General features: G+C 55.1%; 1 protein-coding gene across 10 annotated transcripts in view; it reads left to right on the top strand.

The window, feature by feature from the left end:
- MAP2K3 (mitogen-activated protein kinase kinase 3) overlaps positions 1 to 11455 on the top strand; it is a 28315-nt gene extending 16860 nt beyond the window's left edge. For all 10 annotated transcript variants that reach the window (XM_040574350.1, XM_040574352.1, XM_040574355.1 and 7 more), the window contains exons 4-13: positions 386 to 434; positions 2713 to 2826; positions 3140 to 3259; positions 3686 to 3802; positions 4038 to 4089; positions 4863 to 4990; positions 5599 to 5676; positions 7549 to 7688; positions 8463 to 8508; positions 8947 to 11455. In XM_040574350.1, the coding sequence (XP_040430284.1) occupies positions 386 to 434; positions 2713 to 2826; positions 3140 to 3259; positions 3686 to 3802; positions 4038 to 4089; positions 4863 to 4990; positions 5599 to 5676; positions 7549 to 7688; positions 8463 to 8508; positions 8947 to 9030 (928 nt within the window). In that variant the 3' untranslated portion in view covers positions 9031 to 11455. The remainder of the gene's footprint in view (positions 1 to 385; positions 435 to 2712; positions 2827 to 3139; positions 3260 to 3685; positions 3803 to 4037; positions 4090 to 4862; positions 4991 to 5598; positions 5677 to 7548; positions 7689 to 8462; positions 8509 to 8946) is intronic.
- Positions 11456 to 20522: the final 9067 nt, after the last annotated feature.

Here is a 20522-nt window from a genome sequence, read left to right as displayed (position 1 = left end):
GCTACGTGGCTGTCCTGTTACAACACCTGCCTGTCAAAACATGACAGCTGAGCCGCTCTGCCGCAGAAACATCTCATCTGATCAGTCGGGGTTCCTTGGGCTCGCCTCCCGAGCGGGGATGGTTTCGTAGCCTGCTGGTTCGATGCACGCCTCACCTCACTGACTCCCCGGGGTTCTCGCTGGCTGCGTTCAGCAAATGCTTTGTGGGTGGTGTTCGCACGATGAAAGCGTTTGTGAGCGTTTGGAGGGGGCTGATCTGAGCCCGTAACAACAAGGCACGGTGGAAAGCAGTGGTTGAAAGCGCTTGAAGGAACACGAAACCTGGCCCTGCAGAAGGGGGACCATGGAGCTGTGCTTTCTTCTGACTCTCTCTCTTTCCTTGCAGGCCCCCGAGGAACCTGGACTCCAGGACATTCATCACCATCGGAGATAAAGTACGTGCTGACGTGGTTTCTTTTTGCTTCTTCCAATTTGAGAGACCTGATAAAAAAAAAAAAAAAACGCTGCTAGAAATAGCCACTGCTGCTCTTTTATTTCATTCTCTTGTTACGGGCTCTCCTGGGGCTGCAGAAGGCTGTTTGCAAGTGAGCTAAAAATGTGGGGTGGTGCCTCGGGTCAGCCCTGCGCCTTGCTGCTTCCCCCCCAGGCTGGGCACGTCGCTCCATGGGCACCATCGGGGCCCCTCGGTGCAAGGCTTTAGGGTTTAGGGAGAGCTAGGACGGAAGGGAAGGGGAGAGACGAGGCAGCTTGGGCTAGGTCCAGGGCACAGCCCCGCAGCCCTTGTTGTTTTCTAGCTGTTGTGTATTAATAGCTCGGGGAGAGAGGCTCCCTGTGGCAGCCTGGGCACAACGTGTGCACTGGACGAGCGCTGCAGCGTGGGGACAGCTCTCTGTGCTGGCTGCTGTCCCTGCAGGGCCTTTCTCCAAGGGATTCGGCAGCTGTGCTCTGCCTGCTCTGGTGCTTGCAGGAGGGGTCTGCTCTGGGCACTGTAGTGACATAACGTGGGGTGGAGGAAGAAGGTTTGGGTGCAAGGGCAGGTTTGGGTCACGGGGTGGAGGATGACCTTGGGTCCATGCGATCTGTGCAGGTGATGTCCTGAGTCTCTGCAGGGCAGGGGGTGAGGGATGCAGCGAGGGGGATGCTGATTCTGTTGGTGCATTGCCCCTGCCCCTGGGCAGGGCCGTCCTGGTTCCTGGAGTGTGCTGGGAACTGCCAGCTTCTGGGGAAGCCTGTGGGTAAATGCCAGGAAAAAAAAAAAACTCACAACAATAACCTGGAACAACTGCACAACACGTGTCCTGAAAAGCACCACGAGATCCTTCCTGGAGGCTGCTGCAGGAGCAGCGAGGCTGTACCGTGCCTCTGCCCAGGCCAGCAGGACGGGGGCGGGTTGCAGGGTCCCCGCATCCCTGCTCTCCTCTCCCCTGCACCCACAGCCCTGCCCGGGACAGGACCGGCACCTTCCCGTGCCAGGCAGCGCATATCTCACCGCTGAGCTCAACCCCAGCCCTCTCCTGCTCCCTGCCTCGGCCGCCTGCCAGCCACATCTGGCTCGCATAAACGGGGCCGGCGGCGCTGCTTGCTGCTGGCCGCCCCGTGGCCAGCGTGGCTGGGGAGCTGGCTAGCCACCAGCCCGGCAGCCCCGGCTCCCATTTTGGCCCCCCAGCACTGGGTTCTGCTTCCCTTCTGCCCTGGGCGTAGCTCGCGGGTGGTGTTTCCGACGCGGCGCATGCTTTTCCCACCCTTTGTGGCTGCTGGGTCAGTTGGGCATCCTGGTATTATTTTTCTTCCCCGGGACCGGAGGAAGACTCGCAGGCTGGCTGAAGTTCTGCCTGGTTGAAAGGAGGTCTGTAACTTATTAGGAGCGATGAATGCAGCCTCCAAAAATAGCCCGTGGCTCACTCGAGCAGTTTATGCCCTGCCCAGCAGCGCAGGCAATTACAGGGTAACGCGTGTTTAGGGAAACTTGTCTGGGGGTTGCGCACAGACTCGCTCGCTCCCTGCTGCACTCGGCTGCCTGAACACTGGGGGTTTGTCTTTTTCCAGCCTGAAATGAAATCAATGTAATTGCACTCGCCTGAGCTCTTCCCTTGGTGCTAGCTCACGTTGTGCCTTGCTGGCCGCTTTCTGGTGGCGGGGCGAGGTGCTGAAAGCAGGCACAATCCGAGCTGCCCGGTGCTGGGAATCTGGTTGCGGCGTGTGCCGCCCCGTCTAAGAGCAGCTTTGCACAAGCTGGGTGCTGTCGGATGCGTGGGTGTGCTTGTGGTCACACGGGGGCAGGCGGGGATGCCCTGCTGGGCACGGGGATCTGGTGCCCATCCCGATTGCTGCCCATGCTGGCAGGGGAGCTGCTGAAACCCTCCGAGTTGTTCACCGCAGAAATATCCTTGGGGCGGTCGTCCTGAGCAGGCAGACAGGCACCAACTGCTGGGGCCCTTTTCAGGGGCAGCGTGCCCTGGCTGAAAGGATGAAACTCCTGATCTCTATCTTCAGAGGGAGAATTCAATGAGCCCTGGTGAGTTTGGGGCTCAACAGAGTGAAAAATGCATCCATCTCCTCTGAGCCTGGTGCCTAGAGCTGCTGGAATCCTGTAGGCACCATCATTTGGGAACGCTCTACATGAGAGAGATGCAAGCTTTGGATTTTGCCTTTGGTGATAAGCATGCCTATGTCTGATTGTTTTTGTTTTTTTTTTTACCTCTCTCTCTAAAGAACTTCGAGGTGGAAGCTGATGACCTGGTGACGATTTCGGAGCTGGGCCGTGGGGCTTACGGAGTGGTGGAGAAAGTCCGGCACGCGCAGAGCGGCACCATCATGGCCGTGAAGGTGAGCTCAGCTGCCTGCCAGAGGGCTGGGGGTTGGGACGTGCAGCTCCTGGTCGTGACAAAATGGGGACAGAGAGGTGCGGGAGGCTTGAGGATTGCTGGGCTTGGCAGCCTCCGGTGTCCCTGCGCAGCCTGGTGTGGCTCTTTCAAAGCAGGCTTTGAAATCCAGGCGTGGAGCCCTGGGCTTAGGTGGTGTCATCCCTTAAGGAGCTGTCTGGAAGAGGGAATCTGGGCATCTCCTGAGGGTGCTACTGGCTGCAAAACCCCACCTACATCAAAACCCTCTTTTTCTTTTTTTTGTATATTTGTCTCAGAGGATTCGAGCGACTGTGAACACTCAGGAGCAGAAGAGGCTGTTGATGGACTTGGATATCTCCATGAGGACGGTCGACTGCTTCTACACCGTCACCTTCTACGGAGCCCTCTTCCGAGAGGTACTGGGCTGGTGGGGAGCTGCTGGGCTGCACAGCACCTTGGGGCCAGGGGAGATCTCCAAAGGCACAAAGCTAGCTCAAGCCACCTTGGCTTTCTTCGGCCAAGCTGGGCTGTTTGAGATGGGGCAAAGTCGAACTCCTGGCTCCGCCAGGCAGCGTGCAGCAGGTCTCTTTGTCCCCACGTTGTCCTTGGCTGGGCTGGATTTCAGGGAGACCCTCCTAGGGGGGGCTGTTGCAGACAGTTTTGGTGGTACCTGAACGTCTGTGCCCATCGCTGCCTGGTGTGGAGGCAGCGTGCTGGTGCCTGGGGAGCTCGGTTTGCCCTGGGTGGAAGGGGCAGGGTCTGTTTGTCTGTCCCCACCACTCCCTTCAGCTCCTGGGGTTTTCCAGGGGATTCCCACTCAGCTGCTATCTCTCTATCTGCAGGGCGACGTGTGGATCTGCATGGAGCTCATGGACACCTCCCTAGATAAATTCTACAAGAAAGTACTAGAGAAGAAGAAAACCATCCCTGAAGACATTTTGGGGAAAATGGCCGTGTCTGTGAGTGCCTCTTGGGTTCATAAGTGGTTTTGTGCTCCCCCCCCAGGCCTTGCAGTGATGCATGCCACCCCTCACATGAAACTCAGTGCTGTGTTTTGCCCTCATGGGGGGTTGAGCGCAGCCTGTCGGAGGTCTCTGCTCAGGCACACAGCGTTTAGAAATGGGTGGTGTGTTTGCAGTGAAATGCTTTTGCTGTGTGTGTCTAACAGTACTCTTCTGCTCTGTTTGTCACCAGATCGTACGGGCTCTGGAGCATCTGCACAGTAAACTGTCCGTAATCCATAGAGGTAGGTGCTGGATGGGATTTGTGTGTTGTGGTTGGAGTGCTAACTTTGAGATAAGTTGTATGGAGTGTGCCTCTGGGGCCCCTGCAGTGGTGTCTGGTGGCACTTGGGGCCGTGGTGGGCAGACCTGGATGCCCAAGACCTGTTGCTGAGATGTATCTTTAATGCGTCTCCTTGCGTGATGTTGTTCTCTTCATCCTTTCTGGATGAAGGGTTGAATATCATGACTGATTTCCTCACTGCCTGTACTTCTGTGGACATCTCTGGCCCTCTCTGAGCACAGAGATGCATTGCAGGCAGCTCTTGGGGACAAAATCCCATACCCTCCCTGGGTGAGTAGTTCTGGCAAGGTGAGAGCTGAAGGAGACCTTGCAAATCACGGATGGGAATCGTAACACCCAGGTCCTGCTCTTCATCTTAATGTAGTTCCTTGTGGACAGCTCATGACGAGCATGAGACAAGCTCTCCCGAGAACTTGATAGGGGTTGAACTTTCAAGGCTGTGTTGGGCGCATAGATGCCCCCTAAGGAGCTGGGTATTAGCTCCTCAGCATTTTTATTTCAACTGCGTAAGGATCTTTTGATCTCCAGGCCTGCTCTGCCTGGAGGGCAGGGTTATAGTCCTGCCTGTGAATATTTACTTTGATAAAAGCACAGTGGGGTTTTGTCTCGGTTCCCTGGTCCCCTCTCAGGTCAGTGGGGAGCTCCCTGTGTTGTCCCAGGCTCTGCGATACCTCTGCAAAGGCCCCATCTGCTCTCTTGTGTTCTCTCTCTTAGACGTGAAACCTTCCAACGTGCTCATCAACAAGGAGGGACACGTGAAAATGTGCGACTTCGGGATCAGCGGCTACTTGGTGGACTCGGTCGCAAAGACCATGGACGCCGGCTGCAAACCGTACATGGCTGTAAGTGTGCTCGTGGGGAGCCGTCCAGCCTCGGCTCAAAGGCTTTCTCAAAAATCAGTCTGGATTCACCTCTGTCCTGAGATAGAAACCATTACGGAGTGCTCTGGGCTTCCTGATCCAGCAGGATCAGGATTATCCTCCCTGTAAGCCCTCCTGTTTGTGTTAATCCTGCAGCAGACTCTTCCTTTGCCACCTTTCCTTCCCAGAAGGGTAAAAGCCTGGCTGGTGCTGGTTGTGGTGGTTGGACGGGCTGCTCTTCTTGGTTAGAAAACGCTGAGGCTTTTCTTGGCAGGATCATTTCATTCCATGCTCTCAAGTCAGTATGAATTTCCCTCTGCCATCCGTGGTGTGTGTGGGTAGCTTGTGCTCCTGGGGCAGGGACGGTACGAGTCACGCTCAGGAGCTGGAGGGGAGTGTTTGTGGGGTTTATGTGGAACAAGACGTGGCTTTCATCGGTGCTCGTAGATTTAACCTCAAACCCTGCCATCGCGGGGACATGACCCAGGGGAATCCACCCAGCCTGGGTTTTGGAGCCAGAGCTTTGCTGCGTGTGGTTTGCACTGGGAAGATGAGACAGAGTTGTAATATCTTCCATTTTGCTCTTACAGCCAGAAAGAATAAATCCTGAGCTGAACCAGAAGGGCTACAACGTGAAGTCGGATGTCTGGAGTCTGGGGATCACAATGGTAAGGCAGCCGGCTGAGGCCAGGGGGTGGGATGGGGTCTGTGCTGGGGGGCTCCGACCCTGCTGCAGGCACTGGGGTCTGATGCTTTCACCCCTGGGTGGATGCCCGCTAAATGGGGCTGAATTCTGAGCGTGACAGCTCAGGGCATGAGCAGATAACCCAGGGCACAGAGGGGTGGTGATGCCCTGTGCATGCAGGGCCACTGGGCTTTCGTGGGCATCCCCAAGCCTGGCTTTTAAAGCCACCTGCAAGGCTTTGCTTTGCAGTTCCCCACGTGCTGGCTGGCGAGGTGGTCAGCAGAGCTGGTTACAAGGAGCAGGGTTCTCTGTGGCTGGGTCGCAGCCTTCCCACGAGCACACCCCTCCCCTCCCGTATTAGCAGTGCCTGGTAGGAGGATCATGATGAGTTCGCCTGCCTGCCTGGCAAGGGGTGATGTGCATGGCTTGCAGCAGTCCTGCCTCCGGGGTAGCTTGCAGCAGCCAACAGAAAGGGGAAATGCTTTGAGTTCCAAAATCGCAGCTGCACAGGATGGTGGATCTACCTCCTGCAAGAAATGGATCTCGCAGAAAACAGCTGAAGTCTTCTGGCACTGGAAGAAGGAAATCCCAGCTGTTGGCTTTAAGGGGATGCTGCCTGAGAACTCTTCTCTTGCTTTCCAGGAGACCGTCTCTCTGGGGCTAGAGTACTTTCACGAGTTTGTCTTGCACCCTCTTAGTCACAGTTTTGTTTTGGGCACTGCATCCAAGCATTTGGGTGTGCTGCACAGATCTTTTGACAAATACTCTTTCCCTGGCTGGTCTTGTCCAGGGTGCCAAACCCAAGCCCCCTCTTCTTGGTACCCCCGTGCCATGTGGAGCTGGGCTGGCTGGCCAGCTGTGAAGCAGGCTGGAAATGTAATCAGCTCCGGCTTTCCTCCGAGATGCAGGAAGCTGTGGGATGGGAGATTGTGTCAATGACGACATCTCTGAACCTTCCCAGTGCTGGATGGGAGAGGGGACCTTGCTGAAAGCCTGCCAGCCTGCAGCTGAAAGGAGCCCTGACCTGATTCCCTTTGATGTCTTCCTCCTGGGCTGGCTTCCTGTTTTTTTTTTTTTTTTTTATTTCTGGAGGGGTGTGATTGATTTCAGACCGGCTGAATTTAGGGTCATGGAGGTGCAGGGCTAATCCAGGCCCTTCCGGGCTGCTGGCTTCATTCAGCTCTCCAGCAGCGGGAGCTGAGTTCCCCAGATGGGGGCCCCTGGCTCTGCTCCACATCCCTACACATTTCTCATCCCTCCCATCCCGTCCCACCCAGCCAGGCAGACCTGAAGGCTTTGCTGTCCATCTCCAGACAGGAGCTGGCCCTCGGCATGAGATGCTCAGGAGCTGTGAAGGACTTTTTCCTGCTGGAATGGGTGATGGAGCAGGGCTGACTTGTACCAGCGACCCAGTAGCTGAAGTGGTTTGGCAACAGTCTTCCTAAATTATGTTCTAGCACTTTTTTGGGGGGTTCATGGATTTTTTTGTGCTCATGCGGCACTAGCCTGAAGCCCAGAGGCCAGTTCATGGTGAGCAGAGCACTTCAGAAGCCAGTGCAGAAACGGTGCACGCGCTGCTGCTATCTTTTAAAATAATCCCATTTTACATATCTTTGTCTGCTTCCTGTAAATGCATTAATTTGCTGAGCAGGCCTCAAAAGGAAGTATTTTTGGCCTCTGGGTTTTTGTATTTAAAAAGGAAAAAAAAAAAAGGTAGCATGACCCAAATCGAGAACTGTTTGTAAGGAAAGAGGTTTTTCGTTCTGAATCTGAGCTTGCTGCAGCCTCTGAGGCAGCAGGCTGTGTGGGGTGAAGGTGGCCCCAATGTCTCACGTCGGCCTGTCCCCGTCCCCAGATCGAGCTGGCCATTCTCCGCTTCCCGTACGAGTCTTGGGGCACCCCCTTCCAGCAGCTCAAGCAAGTGGTGGAGGAGCCGTCGCCCCAGCTGCCTGCCGACCGCTTCTCCAAGGAGTTTGTGGACTTCACGGCGCAGTGGTGAGTCTTCAGAAGGGTTTGTGGCTTCCCCCAGCCTGCCTGAAAGGGTCTGCAGGGGTTGGAGCAAGGCGTGGGGCTGGGTTTGTCTGGCTTTGGAGCCCGGTTCTCCCTTCCTCCCTGTACCAAGCTGGCATTCGGCCACGGCAGGAAGCGCAGCCCGAGCGGGTTTTGCTCTCGGCCTGACTCACCCCGGCTGCTGGAAGGTGCAGAGTTTCTCTTCCCCCTTTACTGTTGGCGCTGCTGAAATTTTGGTGGTTTCTGGCGAAGTGGCAATGAAACGAGAACAAACCCCTGGCACCGTCTGGGTGCCTCGGGGTGAGAGCTGATCCGTGGTTTTGCGGGCACCACAGCTGGAGAGCTGCTCCCCTCGGGGTGTCCCCTGCTCCTGGCGTGCTCTGAGCCCCTTGGGGAGGTGCCAGGGCTCCAGCGAGTCTTGAGGTGCTCTGCCCAGCCTGTCGGCTGGTGAGAATCCTCTTCCCTCCTTCCCTGGTTTGGGGGCAAGAGCAAGGCTGCGTGCTGCTTGGCTTGTCCCCTCCGTGGCAAAACCCTCACTCATTTTTTTGCGGTTCCCTCCCTGGCTGCTCTGCAGGGCCGCGTGGTTCAGGGAGGGAGAGGAGCAGGAGCAGCCCACGAGAAGGGAGTCGTGGTGCTTGGGAAGTGGAGGTCCCATCCCATAGACCCCATGCAGAAGCGGGGGTGTGAGGGGAAGGAAAAGAAAAAAAAAAAGAGAGAAGAAAGATCCTACAGCCTTTCTCTTGTGTTTTTTCCTTCCAGCTTAAGGAAGAACCCCGCTGAGCGAATGAACTATTTAGAACTTATGGTAAGTGCGGAGCTGTTTCTGCTGGCCTTTGTCTCACTTCTGAAACATTTTGGGATAAAGGGCCCTAGCAAAACGGGGCAGCAAGACATGGGGGTGATTTTCAGGTGCATAGTGGGGTGGGTGTAGCTAAGATGGAAGGGCGTGCTGAATTCAGGGGTGTTAAGGTCGGGTTTCCAGGTGTTTTCTCCCTCTCTCCTATCTGCTCTTGGTGGCTTTAGGCAAACAGCCTCAAACGATGGTAGCACAGCTGCCTGGGTGGGGTTAAACCCAGAAATGCCAAACCTGGAAGTGTTAAGCTTTGAGCTGAAGGATGGTGTCCACAGGAGCCTGGAGAGGGCACTGGCGTCCCCCTGGCCAGCTGTGTGACATCCCCCGGGGCTGCTTTTGGGCTGGTCTGTCCTGGGATGTGACTGATGTCATCTTGGTTCTTGTCGGCAGGAACACCCCTTCTTTACCTTGCACGACACCAAAGAGACTGACATGGCCTCCTTCGTGACAGAGATCCTCGGGGAAGACTCCTAACTCAAAGCTCACGGCTTCCTGCAGTCCCCTCCACCCGGCATCCCTGCAGCACAGCCGACGAGGACTCGAGTCAGTGGTGGTTTGCACAGATCACATTTCCCCAACCCACGGGCGTCTCCGGACCTGGCCGCCCTTGCAGTCTCTTTTCTCTTTGCCCCATAACTGAAATCCCCCAGGAGGAGCCTTCTGAAGCCGACACCTTCCTGACTAAGCCACCACAACCGAAGGCTCGGGAGCTTCCCGCGGGTGCCAGGCACGTCCCCCACCAGGAGGGGATGGTGTCCACGGTACCCGAGCGGGGCCGGGCATCGGCTGTCATCACTCCTGGCACAACAGGCACAGAGTCTTTACCTTTCTTCCCCTTTGCTGACTGGGGAGGGCAGAGAGAAAACATTCTGCTGTGCTTTCCCACTCCTCGTCTGCGCTGCCCGAAGCCCCTTCCCCAAACTGTGTCCCTTCTGGGCCTGGCTCTCTGCCGCCAGGCTCCTGGGCAACTTTTTAGGAGGCTCCAGAGCTCCCTGGGTACACCGCTGTTCCCACAAGAAGCCGTTTCAATGCCTGGTTCGACCTTTCAGTGCAGCACCAGACCTGGCATCCCCTTCCCACCCCCTCACCGACTCCATACAGCGGTCCCTTGAAGGTGGAGGGGGAAACATTTTTGGATGAGCCCACCTCAGCGCAAGTGGCAACCCGCGCTTCCCGCAGCACCTCGCCCAGCACACGGTGCTCTGTGTCCCGAGGGGCCGGGGTGGACGAGTGGGTCCTTGGTGGCTGCCTCCAGCCTCAGGTTTGGAGGACGCGGGGAGAGCAGGCATCCACCGCCTCCCGCAGCCGGTGCCTCTGCCTTCCCCAGCTCCTCGGCCGGAGAGTACGCTGCTCCATCTCCCTTCCCAGCCCGGGCTCGTGTAAGACCTCGCACTGTGACACCCCTCGTTTCGGAGGCCCTGCTGGCACCCTTGCGTCCCGAGCTGCCTTCGAGCCCCGCGGCTGCCCGCTGAGATGTCAGCCAAAACCGAAAACCCAACGACTTGCACGGGGGCTGCTGACAGTTGTACATTTTCCGTCTATGTATAATGGACTTCGTAACGTGTTTCCTAGTTTTAATCTAACTTGCTATAAATTAAAAAGCCCTTCTGTGGGGGAGGAGGGAGGAGCGGTTTCTTTTCCGCTAGCAAATCCACTGTGAAAACCTGATGTGTTTCCCTGCTCCCCCAGCCTCAGCACTCTGCGAGGAGTTACGGGAGCAAAAGGGATTTCTGTCTTCTACTGTACGTGGTCACAGGACAAACGCACCGGCTGTGGATTTATTTTTTTTGATAGATTGAGTTTTCAGAGGGATTTTTTCCTTTTCTAATATATATTTGTGTGGGTGTATGTGCGCGTGCTCTATATATTATATATTTTTTAAAATCAACGATGAGTGTGTGAATGTCTGTGTGGCTAGCAGTTTTGGTGAAATGGCTAGCAATTTTCTGGCTAAATTTGGGGTGGTGGGGAAGACTCCTAAAAGAGACCCTGGCCTAAGATTTTTTTTTTCTTTTTTTTAAAGAAATGCATCTATTTTTTAAGTGAATCTTTTAAAAACACTTTTTCCTGAAATCCCTGCCCTGGAGGTCTGGATTTTAGGGTGCATTTCCCTCCTGCTCGGGGTCCTCCACCTGCTGAAAGGCTTTTCCCCAGGGTCTGATCCCTCTCCCTGGGCGGACAAGCCCTGAAAAAAGCATCAGAGGTGTTGAGATGGACAAACCCTGTTCAGCTTTGGGCTGACCCCGACCCCCACCCCACCTCTTTGTGTAATATACGCTGATTGATGTTCTCCACGCCCCCCCCCTCGGTCCAACTCTGCAAACCACCCGGCACTCGCTGAGCGCACCGATACCGGCTTGGTAGGACAGCTTTGCAGCTTCTGTACAAATTTGTACAATTGTAATTTTTTTTTTTTCATAGTTGTTTACTTTGGATTGTTTTTGTTTGGACGTTGAGCTTTTGTTTTCCCCTTTCTCCTTGTTTTGAACCCTTTCCCCTTTCCTTACCTCACCCTTGTTTTGGTGCTTGGGGGAATGGCGATTGTTTGGTTTGTTTTTTTTGTTTTTTTTTTTTTTTGCATGTCTTTATTTTTGGCTGCCTTTCTCCTCTTGGACACGATCCTGACTCCTGTGTTTTGGGGAAGGGGAACCTCTGCCCTTACAGATACTGGGCGATGCCTGCGGGGTGGGCTTGGGACCCTGCCGATGAAGCCAGGCGCTGCGGAAGAGGCGAACGCAGCAGCTCCACATCCCTCGGCTGGGGCTGGGTGCCACCAGCTTGGCTTTAAGGTGGGAGAGTTTTTTTTGACCGCAGCGAAAGCCCCTCCAGCCCTGTATGTCTGAGAACGGTCTGTACCCATCCAACCCCATCCTTTTCAATAAAATCACCCCTCAAACCAGCTCCTTGTCCCTCCCTTTATCGTTGGGGCATCCTCATCTCTCCAGCCGCAGGGGATGGGTGGGCGCAGCCCAGGACACCAGAGGGGGGTGACGGCACCGGGTTGCTTTTCCCCTGGCCCTTTTTAGGGCTGGAGCAGGCACCGGGACCGGGGGCACCGTCCCCGGGCCGCCGCGAGGGGGAGGCAGCGGCCAGCGGCCGCCCGTGGGCTCCCGTGGGGCCGCGCCTCGCGTGGCCGCGGCGCAATGGGATGGGGAAAAGGGGTAACAGGGGGGGCTTCGTCCCGAAATATTTGCCCTATGAGCTCTCCCCCACCGTGGCACGGAGCCGGGCAGGATGAGGCCAGGGGCAGCGGGGACATGGGGATGTGCTGGGAGGGGGGTGCCTGGGGTGCAGTGACCCCAAATAATGGCACGGGGAGGGGGCTCAGGGGGCTTCGCCTTCTGTGGGGCCAAGCTCGAGGGCTCTTGTTTCAATTAATAACTTAATAACTACAGTGAGACCCATTAAAAATGTATCAGTGCCTCCGAGGAGAGAACTTGAGCAGAAACGGAAAATCCATCACTTTGAGCTCTCTTATTAGGAGAAGGTTTTTTTGTCCCCCCCCCCCCCCATTTGTCTCAAACACCAGCAAAAAGGTGATTTCTGCCCGCTTGCTTCCCCGGGGGTACGCCAGAGGTGCCAAGTGGGACAAGGCCTTGCCACAGAGAAAGGAAAACTCATCGCCCCCAGCCCGAGGCGAGGACGGTGGCACCAGCGGGGCTGGATGGGGGCACGGCGTCCCCAAACAGGCTCCCCCAGTGCGCTGCGGGCACCCTCGCTGGTCATACTGGGAGCTGGTGGGGCTCCTGGGAGCTTGAGCTCACGCTGTTCCTGAAGAGAGTTTGTGGGGGAGGCTGGCTGATAGCAATTAGCAGGGGGTGTGATGATGTGGGCAGCTTTCTGGGGCTGCGGGTTATTTATTTTGCTTAATTTTTCTTCCTTTTTACCCGAAGGCGGCTGAGGCTGGATTTAGGGCGGGTTTCTTTTTGCTTTGGTTGGCCCAACGAGACCTCCGCAGTATGGAGTGGCCTTTCCAGGCCCAGCCAGGCTGCCGGGAGGCCTGAAAATCATTTCGGGAGCACCTGGAGTGACCGGGGCAGCCCATCAGAGGGGGAAGGGGTTTAAGTGAGGGGCACCGGGGTGGGGAAGGGCCTTGCTGCCTGTGGGGAGCTGCAGCAGGCGCATCTCCCGGCTCTTCTCTTCAAGCAGAAGGTGGGTGCCGTGCTTTGGGGTGAGGAGAGCCCAGGCTCTGGTTTAACCATGGGCATCCAGGTGCTTCAGTGCCCTTCCTGATAACTGGCCGTCCCTAGGGGTGAGTTTCCAAGTTTTGCTCTGTTTTTACCACTGGTTTGGGTAATCTCCGAGCCCTTTCTGCCTGTCCTAGCAGCCCGGTTTGCAAATCCAGCACTGGGGCCAGTGGCAGCTTCCCCCATGGGTGGGGTGCTGTAAAACCAAGGTAACCCCGTGCTACCTTACGCAGGACCCCGAAATAAAGGAGCAGAAGAGGTTGGGTGAAAGCTCCTGGCTTGCCCAGCGGGTGCAGCCCTCCCTTGCCTTCACATCCCTGCTGCTTTTTCAGAGGTGGCAAAGCTGGCGGGGAAGCACGGGGGCGAGCGAAGGAAACCTTCACGGTGCAAAGCCTGAAAATATCGCAGGTCGGGGAGGCGCTGGGGTCCCCACGGGGGTCACCTCCCGCGTGGGAGCCCCGGGGCTCCAGCAGGTTTGCCAGGAGGCTCCCCAGCCCCACGCGTGGTGGCCCCGGCCCGTCGCAGGCTGCGTTAAGCTTTCCCAAAATACCGAGGGTGCCGGAGCGGGCGGCTGATTTCCAGACGCTGCAGGCACGTGGGAAGAGGGCTGCGGAGGAGCCTGGCGAGCCGGGGTGGCTTTTGCACTTGATTTGCATCTTGGAGCTGCTCGGGGTGTGGAAGATGGGAACGTCGATGAACCGAAGCGGTTACCTCGATATCAGCTTTGCTTTCCTGGGTGCGCTCCCAGCTCAGGGACACTGGTGTCACTTCCAGAGTGATGCACTCCTGGAAGCCAAGATTTCAGAAATGCTCGCCTACAGTGCAGGGTTTGAGACAAAAGCTCTAGCTTGGGTTTGAAGCTACCCCAAAACATGCATTGCATGCAGTGCGTGGAGGAGCGAGGCGATCTCTCGGTGTTCCCGGGGTCATGCTGACCCCCTGCAAACGCCCTGCAGAGCATCGCCGCCTGCAGCAGTCCCACAGGGCCTCGGTGATGAGCAGCTGATGAATGAGCCGGGGGGTACCCCACGCTGCGACTGTGCGATGGAAAACGTGCCAGGAAAAAGGAAGATGGCTTTAAAATGGCACTAATAGAAGCTCTTCCCTGGCTTTATTCAGGTCGCACCACCCCACCACGCCAGGAGCCCAGCGAGCCTTCTCTGCGTGCACTGGAGGAGCCCAGACCCCACTTGGGGACAGGCAAGGGACAGTGTCCAGTGCTCCCCTTGGCACCGAGCATCTTAGCGGGTGTCTGTGCTCCCCGAGACCAGTTGGCAGCAGGATGCGCCCTTTGCCATCCTCCTGCCTCGCCCTGCGTTTCTTTAATTAAAGCTTTCGGAATGATCTTCCCCTTTATTCCCCCAAATCTTGTCCTTAATTAAAATCCCAATCTGGGCCAGCGGGAAGCAGCTGTTGTCTCTTTGCTGCGTGCGTGTGTGCGCGCTGTGAGCCGCTAACCCGGCTGCTGGCCGTGCGGGGACAAGATGGGAGACAGCACGGGGACCCCGCGGGGAGGCAGGGAACACCACTGTCAGCTGTCCTGCTTGGCTCCTCTGGCCCCCCGAGGGATGCAGGCTCCCAGGTGGGTGCAGGACCCCCAGGGAGAGATGAGACGCCCCATGGACACCCCGCAGAGGTGGTGCTGAGCGGAGATGGCCAGGAGGATCGCCCTCATTTTGCCAGCAGGAGCTGAAATCATCCCAGGCACCGGCCTCCCAAAACTGTCACTGTGGGTTTGCTGAGCTCCTGGCCTGGAGGAGGGCTGGAAGATGCTGGTGGATGAAGATGAAGATGGAAACGGGGTCTGGGAGTGTTCCTTGAGCTCGGAATGTCACCGGGGCTCCGTGGTGCGTCCAGATGGGGTCAGCTTTCTCGTTCCTCTTTTTTTTTTGATGCTCCCACTTGCTCATTCAGAAGAAGCACACTAGGAGCCAGCTGCAGCACTGCGGGATCCCAATCCAGCCCTGGCACCTCGCAGGGGCTGGGACAGCCCTGCCACCCGCTGTTCCCAGCCCTCACAAGGGGAGCACAGCCTCAGGAGGTGAATTCCCCACTCCCCTCCTGCCTGGGGCCGGTGCTGCTGCAGCCATCCATCATCGGAGCAATTGGGACGCCTTGGGGACAATTAGTGAACTGGCAGCGTTAACTTCATCAGGCGATACGTCTTTTTTAATGAAACTCGTGGAAAAAAAAAAAAAAAGTGCTGACAACAGATGTATTATTTCACCTCCAATTTACCGGTGCATGCATTTTTCATTCATGGAAGCGTCTGATATGCAGATGTATTCAGGGCAGAGCAGGTTCAGCACTTGAGGGATCAATTCTGGTGGCACACTTGGGAGAAAGGCACTTGGCTGAGCGCATGGCTGTTCCCAAAGCAAACCCCAAATGCTGTGCCCAGGACGGGCTGAAAAGCTGATCATCTTTTCCCAGACCATTGTGGCCGCATCGAGGTGGCTTCTCCAGGAGACCCTCCTTCCCTCTCTCGGTGGGCTCTGGCTCCCTGGTCACCACCATCCCCCCTTGAACCTCAAGGCCAAAGCCAGGTGACTCCAAGTGGTCTGAGTTTGGCCTCCAGATGTGTCTGAAGCTCCTCTCCCCCCGTGTGCTGCACGTTTCTCGCTGTGCTGGGGGGAGCCAAACTCCCGAAGCCAGCTGGAGTTTCAGCTCCGTGCACCGATGAAAAATATCTGAGGTCTTTTTCCCTGTCATTAGGAATGGAAGAAGGGCGTCTTCTCTCTTCTGGGTACTATGCAACCAGCATCAATTATTTAGGCCAGCATCTCTCTGACAAATAATTTTTTTATGTGGGGAGATTAAATCCAATTTTTTAATATAATAACAAAAGCAATCTCTCTCTCACAAGTCCTCATATTTCATGCAGAAAAGAGGTCCCAGGCATCCATTTCTGTATTGATCAGCAAATAGGTCCTTGTATAGATTTAGTTCACCTAACCTTGTTTAATTTTGGATTCATTGATTCAATGCAAAGATCTAGATGAAAAGCAAGTGGGCTGTTTCCAGTGCTGGTGATGCTATTTTTAAATAAATCTAGTGCACGCTAAAATAAATATGCAAAGCATCTTATAAGTCCGTATACGGGTGGGGAAGAGGAGACCAGATGTACTAAAATATTTAACAAACTTTTTCTTGACTTCTCAAACCACATGTTTGGTTTAGTAAGCACTGGTGATGTTTAACCTGCTATAACTTGCTCTGCCCCGCTGCCCGTGCCCGATGCGAGCGGGTCCGTGGGAGCCTGGCGGAGCAGCGGTGACATCGGTGCCGCATTGAAATGCAAAGCTCATTAACCGCGTCTGGGATTTTTGGTTTGTTTGTTTCTTTTTTGTTTTCACGTTCCTTACAAGAGCAGGAGATGAAATACCCATCTACAATTCTCTTTCATCTCCAGGCATGTTTTTTTTTTTTTTTCCTCCCACCGTTGCTCGGATGACAAAGTTTCTCCTTCAGATTTTTATTTGATTTCAGAAGATGAGAAAGAATTAAAAGCGTCTCAGGGCAGGCTGGGATCACGTTACCCTACCCGGGACCCTGCAGAAGGGGAGCACGTGAACTGCCAGCGATGCCTGGCCCCAGGGGCAGTTGTTCACCCGTTTCCATCACCGGTAGATGACTACGCCACAGAGCTCAGCCCGCTGTCCTGGGGAGCAGCGTCCCGCTCAGGCGTACGTGCCTGTCTCCTCGAAACCCTCGCCTTTCGATCCAATCAAAGCTAATTGAGTTGTGGTTTTGATCACGTCTGATGCTGATAATCAGATTCCCTTGGGTGACACAAAGATGGGGCTGGTGGAGGTGGGAGCGAGCTGGGGGCTCGTACACCCGTGCTGGTGCTGCTTGGTCTCTACAAGACACTGGAGAAGCTACACGGGAACCTGGCTCCATCTTTCGGGGCTGGCGAAATTTAGTGCATGTCTCAGTAGGAACTTAACTAAGTGGGCTGGGCTGGTTTTGGTCAAAAAAAAGCCAATTTGCAAAACCCCGATGTGGCTCCATCTTGCTGAAGCCTGATGGGAGCACTCCCAGCACTGTGGCACTCATCAGGTTGGGGGGAAAATCAATACTCCACCCTGACCCAGGCTTCTGGACCAGAAAGTGGTGAGCTGAGGATGTGCAGGTGGGCAGGCTTCCAGGCAGCATCAGTGGTCTCCGCAGCAAATTCCTTCCCATCTGGTGATACCCAACCCACAAAAATTTGGGTGATTTTTTTTTTTTTTGCCTTTGATGAAACCAGCACTCAGATCTCTTGTTTCCACTGACTCATCCTTATCAACATTTCATGTGAGGGGCTTGGGAGGAATGTTCAACGCAGTCGACTCTACCCGAAGTCTCAGGAAAGGACTTTAACCGAGCACCCAGCTCCTGAGCATCCAGGTTGTCCCAAAGGACTCCTGTTTATGTAATCCTCGGGAGCAGTTTGCTAATCGTCGTGCTGATATGTGGCAGCTCTGTGTGGTTCCCAGGGAGGGCTGGAGATGCAGCTCTTGAGTGAGGAATACTCAGCTATTCTCTGTGTGAATAATGGAGACTTTGAGGAACAGGGGAATAGCGAAATACAAAGGGAACGGGAGAAAGGAGTTGTGCTTCTGCAGGGCTTGGTGGCCCTGAGGCACTCGCTCCCCTCTTGTAGCTCAGCGGTGATCTGTGCTGTCAAGGAGCAGGTCTGTCTGTCCGAAGGGCTGGGGGAATGCTCTTCTCCCTTGAATTCATCTGACGTCTTTTTTATTTTTATTTTTTCTTTTAATCTCACTTTGTATTTAAGGCCCTGGACTGACACTCAGGATTGCTAGTTTCAAAAGTTTTCAGTTACTTTTTTTCTTTTTATTGCTGATTGTTTCCTTTTTCCTTTTATATCTTATTTTCATAACTTACTCCTTGAGGAGTGCCAAAATACTGGAATCACAGAAAGCAAAACCAAGAAGCCCTGGGTTTTCGTGTGGCTGCAGTCAGGGGATTTCAGGTTGCAGTGGATTTCCACTTGAAGGCAATCCGGCCTGCTCTCTGTTTTCCAGTTTCTGACACTAATTGAGGGTGCCATCTCTTCTCTGTGGGTTTGCAACTGTGGTTTAATACATCTAATCTCCTTGAATGTGCTTGCTTGTGTTAATTACACCAACACTTGTCAACAGCAATTCTGCCACTTTGGTTGTCTTTTTTTTTTTTTCTAAACATTTTCTTTTTCCTGGTCAATCTTTAACACCTGATTGCTCTGCCTTCAGCCATCCCCTGTGGCAGGACCCAGCTCTGAGCCGGCAGAACAGCCTCAGGAAGGATCCTGCTGCACCCAGGATGGCTTGCGATCAAGGGAGGGCGATCTGATGCTTCCTTCTCAACCTGCAAAACCACCGTCTTTCCTTGGCCACCCATTGCTACTTCCAATGAGGCAGCAGAGGTCTCTTCAGACCTGAGCGTTGGCGCTGGTTTGGCCATGTGGGGATGAGCAGTTGCTCCCCTAGGTCCCTGTGTGGTGGGATGTGGGTGGAAGTGTCTGGGCCAGGCTCCGGTGGGGCTTGGAGCTGGAGGAGCCCCCTGTCACTGAGCTGCCAGAGGGAGGGACGTGCTTATAAGAAAGGGGCATAAAAGAGAAGAGAGAGCCTCTTGCACGGGTCCTGCTGATGAAGTGTGCTAGCCTGGCACAGGAGGCGGCAAGAAGCCAGGAGCTCTGAATGCTGTGGCCAGAAGGATGGAGGAGAGAGCACTGCCAAGCCAGCGGCCTTCAAGCAGGCCGGAGCCCAGGCCGGAGGAAACGTGGGCAGCCTGGGAAGGAAAGGACGAGGCTGAGAAACCGGAGTGTAATGTAGAGAGGTGTCTTTGTGCCGGAGGTGTCACTGCCCTTGGAGCTGCCACTGAGGTTCCGAGAGGGGACGGAGCCGGGCCCGGCAGCAGGGCCCTTCTGCCTGTCCACTGGCGTGGTTCAGATCACTAATGAGCTAATTAGTTGCTATGGAAATGCAATGTGGGAGAACTTTGGGGAGGGGAAAAAAAAATTATAGGTAATTTTTATTTGTTTGGGCCCAGTTCCTATAGCAACAGGAGAACTTGTCACCGACTACCAGTTGGTTTCCATGGCGTTGGCTGCTAGTTCTGGGTTATTAATGCCTCCGAGCACGAAGCAGAGCGACGTACCAAGCAGGGCTCACGGCTCAGGGCTTGCCCTCCATCACATGCACGGGAACCTTGTGTTCGGCCAGGCTCTGTCCTCGTCTCTGCCACGAAGTCAGCACGTGCCCAGGAGCTGGGGAGAAGTGCTGCTCGCCAGCAGGTACAGTGCTGGAAGCATCCAGTAGCTTCCTCCTTGCCTTCGTTTCAAGACATCCCGAAATGAATAATCCATCACCTCATAGCTCGCTCCCCTTGCAGCATCGCTTGATTTTTAATTGGATTTTCTCTGGGTTCAGCTTCCAGATGCTTGGCGGTGATCTGCCTTTCTCTGCTAAATTAAAAAGTCTTTTAGCACCTGGCAGTTTTGCTGGGAAGGGACTTATTGTAATTAAGTCACTTCTCATCTCTCCTGAACAAAGCAGTTCGATTTCCAGCAGCCTCCCGCTGCCATGTTGCCCCTCTTTGTGTGCCGCCGGACAAAAGGGGTGCAGACCCTGGTGGAGGTAGTGTGAGACCTCTTCATCCCCTTCAGATGCTGAGCCTTGGAGCCAGACCAAACATCGAGGCTGTGGATTTGGGAGGGAGACTGGTTTTATTCTAGTTTATAATTCCCCCCCACCAGCTTTCTGCAGATGATAATTACCCGGTAGGAGCTAAAATCTCCATCTCCCTCCCCACTTATCAACCCGTGCTCCACTTTGAAGGCATCAGCCACTTCTCTCCGACCAATTCCTGCAGCCAAGTGATGCTCAGCAGGACCGTGCACAACCTCCATCAGCTTTGAAGGTGGTGGTGTGACAGCAGCTACCGCCTCTCGGTGAGGAGAGAGATCTCAGTCCAGCTTTGAAGGCGAACAGGGTGATCAGTGTGCGGGTAAACCTTTAAAAACATTTGGCTGAGGGCACCGCGTGGTTGGAAGGGAGGCATGAAGCAAATCAGCCTGCAAAGGCCAGCTACTCCTCACCGGCCTTTTTCCCTCAAACTTCTTGGCAAGCCTTGATCCTGGCCTCGCAGCGCTGCGTGCTGTGCTTGCAGCTGCTCCTTTCAGCCCAAATGCCTCGACACGAGGGTTGGACAAAGCACAGCCCAAATGCCTCGACACGAGGGTTGGACACAACACAGCCCAAATGCCTCGACACGAGGGTATGGAGGAGGCTGGAGGATGAGGTGGGGAGGAAGGTCCTGGGCCACTGCAGTGGGGCGGGCTGGCAACGCTGGGGAAGGCAAGTCTTCAAGGTGGAAGGAAGGATCCATGCAAGTGTTTCTGTGTCAACCTTAGTGCCTCCTGAACGACAGAAAAATCTTGTTAGAAGTTCCTCTGCAGGATCTGTGTTTGTTCCTTCATGCATTTGTTTCCAGCAGTGGTACCCATGGGGAGGGAGCCTTGGGTAATGCTGTATTTAGGCAAGTGGCAGTGGTGGATTTAGCACTGAGACAGGCTGCTGGGTGGAGAGTGGCACCGGGACGAAGGGGACACATCCAGCACACTGGGAACCCAGCTCCGAGGCAGTGATCCCGGATAGGAATCCGGGATGGGGGCACAGGATCCTCCTGCCCCTCTCAGTATCTCAGCTTTCAATAACAGCTATGCTCAGCGGTCACCTCCAAGCTGCAGCCTGCGACTCACAGGCCTCCCATCCACAGCAGCACTCCAGGCCA

This window comes from Cygnus olor, chromosome 15 (assembly GCF_009769625.2).
Source record: "Cygnus olor isolate bCygOlo1 chromosome 15, bCygOlo1.pri.v2, whole genome shotgun sequence".
Lineage (NCBI taxonomy): Eukaryota > Metazoa > Chordata > Aves > Anseriformes > Anatidae > Cygnus > Cygnus olor.
The sequence above is the reverse complement of the archived record's forward strand: the minus strand, read 5'-3'. Positions and strand labels throughout refer to the sequence as shown.